Source organism: Gossypium hirsutum, chromosome A01, assembly GCF_007990345.1.
Source record: "Gossypium hirsutum isolate 1008001.06 chromosome A01, Gossypium_hirsutum_v2.1, whole genome shotgun sequence".
NCBI classification, from domain to species: domain Eukaryota; kingdom Viridiplantae; phylum Streptophyta; class Magnoliopsida; order Malvales; family Malvaceae; genus Gossypium; species Gossypium hirsutum.
The window spans coordinates 114,810,457-114,819,524 of NC_053424.1; the positions used below are offsets into that span (position 1 = coordinate 114,810,457).

Genomic DNA, 9,068 nt, shown 5'->3' on the forward strand with positions numbered 1-9,068 from the left:
AACATTATCTAAGTGTCGTACTATAAGAGAATTAAATTTTAGTTAAGAAAGGTCGAAGCTGTCAAACAGAAAAATAGGGGATACTTTAAATAATAAACTGTACTTATTGGCTGGACCAAAAATTCTGTAAATTTTATGGTGGAAATATATATGAGTCTAGTTTTTGGGAAAATTTACGGATCTTAATTTGAAGTTCCGTAACTCTAGATATAAATGATTTAGTGACTGTGACTCAAGAAAACAGCTTAACCAGAACATGTGTAAATGTACAATTGGGATAGTTTTAATATGGAAAGCATGTTAGTAAATTGCTTATTATTTTCATGTGAAGCTTACTAAGTGTAAAACTTACCCCCTCCTTTCCATTTCTTTTAGTGTTGTCAGGTTAGCTCAGGGTTGGAGATCGTCGGAGGCAGCATCACACTATCAAGCCAACACCTTGAGAGTATAAACAAATATGCTAGAATTATCAAGTGAGTGGCATGTATAGGGACCTAGTTTTATAACATGTGTTATTATAATTTGGCCAAATATATTGGTTTTTAGTGAGCTAATGATTCTAACTTATAAATCTAGCTAATCATGTTATGTCTGATATTGGTGATGCGCATATGCTTGTTTGCCATGCATGGTTGGTAATATGTTATGTGTTGTTATGAGAATGCCATGCTTGTGTCTTGATTGTGGATATATATAATTACTCAAATATGCTATGTCAATTGCTATGAAATGTATAAGTATATATAGGTAATTAAGGGTGACAATTGGCTTGAAAAATAGCCTTGAAATTGTCCACACGGATAGATACACAGGCGTGTGTCAGCACACGGGCGTGTGCCTTGGCCGTGTGACCCTAACTTGTTCATGACCAAATGGACAGAGAGCTCCATGGGCACAGGACACGGGTGTGTCCCAATCCACACGGACATGTGTGACCACACGGCCCAATCCACGCGAGTGTGTGACTCTCCGAAGCAAGAAAATTTAGTTAAGTTGCCCAAAGATTTTCAAAGTTCTTGGTTCAGTCTCGAACCACCTCAATGTATATTATAGGTTTTGAAGACCTATATAAGGGACGATATACATGTGTTCGAGATGTTTTAATTTTTGGTGATAATTTTGTGGCCCGATTTTGCATGTTGTGAATGTTTAAGTCCGGTAACGCCTCGAACCCTATCCCAACGTTGGATACGGGTAAGGGGTAATACAGAAATAATTCAACTGGTTGTAGCATTTGCAGCTCAAAGTGGTTGGACTATCTACCAACTAGATATGAAACTAGTGTTTTTGCATGGTGAATTAACTGAAAATGTTTTTGTGGAGCAACCAAGTGGTTGTGTTCAGATGGGAAATGAGGGGAAGGTGTATAAACTAAAAAAAGCACTTTATGGACTTAAGCAAGTGCCACGTGCTTGGTATAGTCGAATAGATGCTTACTTCATGAAAGAAGGATTTGAAAAATGCGATTATGAACATACTTTGTTCATAAAAAGGCGAGACATGAAAATGGTAATTGTTAGTTTGTATGTTGATGATCTTGTTATTTCTGGTAATGATGAGCAGATGATAATTGAGTTCAAAAATTCTATGAAGAATAAATTTGACATGACAGATCTTGGGAGGATGGGGTATTTTCTTGGTATTGAAGTGCTGCAAAAATCTGATGGCATTTTTATTAATCGAAATAAGTATGCATCAGAGGTGTTGAAACGTTTCGGAATGGATAAGATTAATCTTGTTCAGGTTCCATTAGTCCCTAGATTCAAGCTTTCAAAGGATAAAGATGGAGTCAAAATGGATAAGACTTACTACAACACGGCCGGACATGATGTTTGTGGTGAGTCTTGCTAGTAGATACATGGAAAATCCTACTGAGCTACATTTGTAGGTGGTGAAACGAGCTTTGAGATACTTGAAGGGTACCACTAAGTTTGGAATCTTCTATAAGAAGGGATGAGAAGATGAACTTGTTGCTTACATTGATAGCGACAATGCTGGATATATAGAAGATAGAAAGAGTACATCTGGTTATATGTTTTTATTAAGCTCAGGAGCAATTTCATGGTCTTTTAAAAAGCAACCAGTAGTTAGTTTATCCACCACAAAAGTTGAATTTATTGCTGCAACATCATGTGCATGTCAAGCGATATGGTTACAAAGGGTGTTGGCGAAATTGGATAAGAATCATGAGAAATTGATCTTTATTTTTTGTAATAATAGCTCGGCAATCCAGCTCTCCAAAAATCCAGTAATGCATGGTCACAGCAAACATATTGATTTGCATTTTCATTTCTTTCGAGACCTGACAAAGACTGACAGCATTAAATTGGTGCATTGTCTGACAAGATCAGCTAGCAGATATGATGAACAAACCTCTTAAGTTGGATCAGTTTTGTAAGCTGAGAAGATTCTTGTGTACCTGTGCAGAGGCTAACATAAACTAAATGCTTAGAGCATTTTTAGTTTAAGTGAGGAATTGATAGGATTTGATAATTTGTTTTAGGTTGTTTGGATAATAAATCTCATTTCTTTACGAATATTTATTTGTTTGATTTATTCAAAGTTGTTGAGTCATGGACTCCTTCGCTTTCTTTTTTCAGTTGTGATGTACGGTTATAAAAAGCTATTTTCTATTTCAATAATTGATATTCAATTCTTTTCAAAATTCTTTTTACCTTACAGCTCTGCTATTCTGCTCAAGTCTAGCTAGGAAAGAGTTACGGGTTGTAAAACAAAAAAATATGCTTATTTTGTTTTGTTTTGACCAATAATCTTATATATAAAATAGAAAAATAAATATACGATAAATAATAAATAAAATGTCATTCTATTTCGAAAAAAGACCCACACTCAAGTTCTATAGCTTTGGGTCTGCTATCTTGGTCGTGATTTTCCTATCCCTAGAGGGAAAGGTCCTTCCCTTTTAGATCTATTGTGAACGAGGAGGGATTTGAACCCCGACACTGTGGTTTGTAACCACATGCTTAAATAAGTTTAAAATCCGTTAAAAACTAAATTCATCCCAGTCTTTAATAAAAAATTATTTTTTTGAAAATATAAACCAATAAAAATTAATTTTATTTTTAAATATTAAAAATCAACCTTAAGAAAATATTCCTAATTATATTAGAAATTAAGGTAAATAACACTCAAAACTAATTTTAAAATAGGGTTTATTCTATTTTGATTATTTTAATTTTCTTCTCAATTTCAATTTAATCATTTTAATTAAGATAATTATTCGAACTAATCACTTCATTAAAATATTCTCTTCATCCATTGAATGAAAACAAACGTGGCACATTTTGTAATTTTGAATAAAATTTAGTTACTTTTTTTTATAATTATTTCAAAACAATATTTTTTATAACTTACTGGTTAGGATGGCAATGAGTTTATCATCCGAGTCAAGCAGAGCGACTATGTCGGACTCACCGATACTCGCCTTTTGCGAATCGTGGATAGCTAATGCAATCGGGACCGACATGTTGACGAAGGAACCATCGCCGAGCCGGAGCGAGTTAAGATGAAGAGTTTGGAGGAACTCAGTTTCCCTCGTGAACCCGGTTAACGGGCTAGCCCAACCTTTACTCAAAGCGTGAACACATTGCATGTCGATCGGAGTAAGCTTCACCTTGGACAACGAAGTCGCTTCCCTCTTCTTCAACTCTCGCTCCAGCTGCGTCACGTGGAGGTTGACGAGTTTCTCGCCGTCCGGCTCGATCAAACCGGGTCGGATATGGACACATTTGGGGAAGGCAGCGGTCCGGGGTTTGAAAGAGGGAAACGGGGAGTCTGAAGGAAGGAACGAAATGGGTATTCAAAGATTTGGATTGAAACGAAGTTTAAATGAAAATGGCGGAAGCCATTGATGAGAGCTTTGATTGTGTTACAAGCTTATCTAGATATATTAATATAAAAATTACAGAGAGGTCACCTTCATCATCTTCTTCAGGTGAAGAGAGTCAGGGGACTGGTTTACCCCACAGGGCTCAACAATTAGCAATGAAGAAAGCTATTATACTCCGACTTCACGTTGATTAGTGGCAGTTTGGTGACTCCGGCCTAAACTGAAATGAATACAAATACTAAGTTTGGTCGTCCTCGTTCCAAAACAACATCTCCTAAAACAAGGCTTTTGGCTTCTTCACCCGAAATGAAGCATGTTATTATCCCTTCAATAAAGCAGCAGCCTCCTCCTCCTCTTCCTCCTCCACCGCCACCTCTTTAACAATCTCAAGCGAAATCCAAAAACAACAATTATCTGTGATTAAATTAAAATAAATAAATAAAAATGACATGGATGTAATTTACCGAAAGAGGCGGGAAATATAAATCCTAAAAATTCGGAAAGTCGGTAAACACTGCCCCAATATTTGATCCACTTAATGTTCCAAATTTCTTAAAAAGAAAAAAAAATGGAGAAAAGAGGAAATTTCAACGACATCTTAATTCTTTGTGGGCATTTCAACTTTCGGTTCCGTGGATTCTCCCTGAATCTGCGAAATTCGAAAGCCAATTCCGTTTCCGACCGAATCCTCGCCAAAAAGAAACGTAAATTCTCCTCATCCAAAATTCGGATTTAGCTGCTTGGTTCCGGAGAGGAATCGGAAAATTACAACAATGGGGACTCCAGAATTCCCTGATCTTGGAAGGCATTGCAGCGTTCAACATTGCAAACAAATTGATTTCTTGCCTTTCACTTGCGATCGCTGCGATCTGGTAAATATTCGTTTCCCCTCACATTTATTGTATTTAATAATGTTTATTTCTTAAACAAAATTTAAACCTATGTTGAATACGTATATTGCTTTTGAATGTTAGGTTAAATTCATGAATGTTGTGGATTTATAATCTATTTTTTAGAATTTAAAATTTTAGAATTTATGTTATTTCTAAAATTTGATCCGACAAACATATTATCATGTATTTGATGTAATGCCAGCTTATTATTTTTACACATTACTGACTAAAAATTTAAATTTTGAAAAAAAACAAAAATTTAGAATTATCCAATTAGATAATATTGAATAAATCTATAATTGTATGTATAGTACAATGCTAGTAATTGAATTTAACCAAACGGATTGAACTATTACTATATAGGTTCGGACTAAAATTTTAAAATTCAAAAAGTATAAAAATTAAAATTTCATCAAAACATATTATTATATGTATAATGTCATGTTAATTTGTTATTTCCACATATTACTCACTAAAAATCTAATTCATTGATTAATTACAATCATTTGTGTTAAGATTGAAATTTTAAATTTTGAAAATGATCCAATTGAAAAATATGGGATAAATCTAAAATTGCATGCATAATACAATGCTAGTAATTGAATTTAATTAAACTGAGTTAATTGTTCGGACAATAAATTTAAAATTCTAAAAGTATGGGGATTAAAATTAAGCAATTTGAATAGTAATGAGACTAAAATTGATTAAATCGGAGTATATTGACTAAATCTATAACTTTCGTAAAATACAAAGATAACAAAATTTAACCTAGAGTCATCCATGGGTCCGGCTTGCCCGAAAATTAGGAGGATTTGGACAAAAATATATACCTAAAATATAGGCTTGGACAAAAAATAAGGTCAATTTTCTAAACGGGTCAAGTCTTTGGTAAGCCTTTTTTTACTTGGGCTCCACCCGAATACCTTAACAATGTATTGGTACATTTCACAAAAGTATCGATACTTTAATTGGTATCGATACCGTTTTAAAGTTTTATGTTTTGATAATTAAAGAAAATTTGCCTGATATCAATATCCTCCCAAACGTATCGATACGTCGTAGCAAGTATTGATACATTCCCTATTGTATCGATACTATAGTCTTTAATACGGGCCGAGTCAATCTAGGCCCAAGTTTAGCATATATAATCTGAGTTAAACTTGGACAAAAATTTAAGCCCATTTTTTTATCAGGCTTAAAATTTTGTTAGGACCCGGTCCTAATTTAACCTAAATGTTTGTGCGTTGATGGAATTATGGAACTATTTTATTGACTTCTCACGGTGGAATTCGTTCTTTACAACCTATGATTTTGCAACAGTCATATTGCTTGGAACATCGAAGCTACATTAAACATCAGTGTTCGAAAGCTGGCAACAACGACGTTACCGTCGTGATTTGCCCGCTATGTGCCAAAGGAGTTCGCTTAATTCCTAATGAAGATCCAAACATCTCTTGGGAAACACATGTGAATACTGAATGTGATCCATCAAATTATGATAAAGTTATTAAAAAAATGAAATGCCCAGTTAGTCGTTGCAAAGAAGTCTTGACATTTTCCAACACAATCAAGTGTAAGGACTGTAGTGTAGACCATTGTTTAAAACACCGGTTTGGGCTCGACCATGATTGTCCCGGACCTAAGAAACCTGCAACAACATCCTCGTCTTTTTGGGCTACAAGTTTGCTTAATGTAGCTTCTAGTTTTCGGGAAAACAGGCAAGTGGCGAGGGATGGGGCGGGGCTGCGACGTAGCAGCAGTGGCAGTGCTGGGCAAATGGAGGAATGCCCACAATGTAGGGTGAAATTTTCATCGGTTACCGCATTGGTGGAGCATGTGAAGAAGGTGCATGAGAGGAACAACCAGTCTCGAGTTCTTAAGATGTCTATTGATGTTTGCCCCAAGTGTGGTAGAGGGTTTCGTGATCCGGTCTCCCTTGTTGAGCATGTTGAGAAGGATCATGGCGGCACTTCCAAAGCATAAAAGGATGTTTGGCTTCAAATGGTGGATCCATTTTTTTTAATGATTTTTCAATATTCCATTTGTTGGTTTCTTGTGAGAATTTAAACTTGAAGTTAAATAGAAGTGTTCATGACATAATTAGCATAATGTTAATTTTAGTTTTTAATCTTTTAAAAATAGTTAAAATTATTCAATAATATTTCGAAAAAGAGTTAAAATAATATTCTTTTAATGAAAATATTAACTAAAATGTTAAAATTTTAAACACGTTAGCTTGCATGACAATCCACGCGTACTCTATGCTATTATTGTTTTTTTTAATTTTATGAATTATTTATAAATATTTTTTTATTTTTAATTTTAAATTTTATAATTTTTGAATTATTTGTTGACATCACATATAAGACAAATGGTTTTATGTTAGTATGATGTTAACACGGAGCGTTATACGAGTTGCCAAGCTAATAATTTTTTTTACTTAACATTTCCATTAAAAAAAAGTAATTTGACTTTTTTTTTTAAGTTAAGGGGTCAAATTTAACTAAAAATAATAATGGTCAAATTGACAAAGAATATAAACATTGAAGGCTAAATTTATCATTATACCTTCATAATTTAAGCTTTACATTCCAATTCCTGAAAGAATATAATGGTGATGGTTGAAAGATTGTATACATTATTCAAAAATTTGTTTGATATTCATAATAAGACTAGAGATACACGTTGTTGAGATAACATTGATGAAAAGAACAATCATAAGCTTTGAATGATCATGTTCATAGACCATAAATGGATATAAAAATATTCTTCTTTTGATATCTTTCATATCTATTTTACGATTTATATTTGAGATTCATAGTTATTCTTTCACAATATCATCTTTAGGATTTCTAAACTTAAATTATATATTAAAAAAAAAGGAAAAATGGTATATAAAAAAGATAAATATTAAGGAAAACTATACAAATAGCTAATTACCACAACCTCCTCTCTTAAATTTATTTTTATTCATTCATTCTTTTAATTTTTATTTTATTTAATTGTTAACCATTTTTGTAACAGCCTGGTTTTTAGTGTTGTTGAAAACAATGGTTCCAGAACTATAATCTGACATGTGAATCCGTAAATATTATTATTTAATATTTACGAGTTAAATATAGTATTATAGTAAATCCCGATCTGGTAAGTTTTGCTAATAGAATAGTTAATTATAGTACAAGTTCTGCATACTCAAAATTAATGCTTTTTAAAAATTAGGTATCATGATCTCGTTTCTGTAAATCGAGCTCATAAATATTTCTATTGAACATTTACTGAGTTAATATATAGATGAATTGAGTTTTGGTCCAGAAATTTTAATGATTTGATAATTAATTATGAAAAAAAAAACTTTAAAGCTTTCTTGTTTGCCCTGTTTTGTTGCAAAAGTTTTAATTTGGTCCTCATTTAATCTCGAACTTGTTTTAAAGCTTCCAAAAGCTCAATTGGGACCCGAATTAGTTTGTTAATCATGTTTTGTATAAGTTATGAAATGATAAATTGATTTTTAAGTCGAAATTGCATGTGATGATCTCTATTTTTTGTGGTAACATCTCGTAGCTCAGGTCTAGTAACCGAACCGGGTATTGAGTGTTACAAATTTTATATTCTTATATATATTTTTACTTTGTTACAGATTTGAATCTAGTGTGAATTTTTCCAAATCAATTTCTGTTCATTTTGAGTCAAATCGAATCTCAAAGTTTAGAATTCTGCATCTCTCATTATGATGATCTCCTATATGCATTTGACTTCTTTTGAGTTGGATTTTGGTAAAATTATCATGAATGTTCTTGTACTAAAAATCAGATTGTACTTGTCCTCTTTACTTAAAAATGGACAAATTAATCATTGTAGGTTATATTAAAGAGCAAATTAGTCATTTTTGTTAAACATTTTATCAATTTCAAAGGTTTAAAATTAATGTAGTTGATGGAAAAACCAGATAGCTACATACGGCTTGCCACGTTAATTTTTAATAATAGAACTACATGAAAATTTTAATATTGGTTAAGCTATCGATTCTCGATCCGATCAGTTTGATCGTCAATTTAATTCAATTAAATAAATTATTAAAAGTTATAAAATTTTAAAAATACAAAACTCAATTCAAATACTTATTCTTTTCCTTACTCCGAATTAATATACCCATTGATTTCTAATCTAACCAATCAATCTAATCCAAATTCAACAACTTTAATAATATATCACAACTTGTGCTCTTTTTTTATACATAAATAATAGTAATGATAATTTCTTATTATATTATATTGCGACAATTTATCTCGAAATAAAATAGATATAAATAACTGCTATTATTATTA

At 32.4% G+C, this 9,068-nt stretch overlaps 1 protein-coding gene and 1 long non-coding RNA gene across 3 annotated transcripts; one reads left to right on the forward strand and one right to left on the reverse strand.

The window, feature by feature from the left end:
• Nucleotides 1-2,095: 2,095 nt before the first annotated feature.
• Nucleotides 2,096-4,130, reverse strand: LOC121229608 (uncharacterized). 2 transcript variants are annotated; one of them, XR_005927394.1, is made up of 3 exons: nucleotides 3,938-4,130; nucleotides 2,374-3,795; nucleotides 2,096-2,302 (listed from the first exon to the last, which is right to left on the reverse strand). It is a non-coding gene; the product is annotated as an uncharacterized lncRNA (long non-coding RNA). The 2 variants fall into 2 exon arrangements; XR_005927393.1 differs by having other exon boundaries at nucleotides 2,096-3,795.
• Nucleotides 4,131-4,530: 400 nt separating this feature from the next.
• Nucleotides 4,531-6,843, forward strand: LOC107921856 (zinc finger AN1 and C2H2 domain-containing stress-associated protein 16). The gene is made up of 2 exons (XM_016851691.2): nucleotides 4,531-4,722; nucleotides 6,064-6,843. The coding sequence occupies exons 1-2, from the start codon at nucleotides 4,624-4,626 to the stop codon at nucleotides 6,724-6,726; spliced, it is 762 nt and encodes a 253-aa protein (XP_016707180.1). The 5' UTR covers nucleotides 4,531-4,623; the 3' UTR covers nucleotides 6,727-6,843.
• The last annotated feature ends 2,225 nt before the right edge of the window (nucleotides 6,844-9,068 follow it).

Bases quoted from the DNA above. Each gene is read 5' to 3' on its own strand.
- LOC107921856 (XM_016851691.2), top strand. From the start codon at position 4,624: ATGGGGACTCCAGAATTCCCTGATCTTGGAAGGCATTGCAGCGTTCAA. The intron at 4,723-6,063 runs GTAAATATTCGT...ATTTTGCAACAG, and splicing joins CTTGCGATCGCTGCGATCTG to TCATATTGCTTGGAACATCG.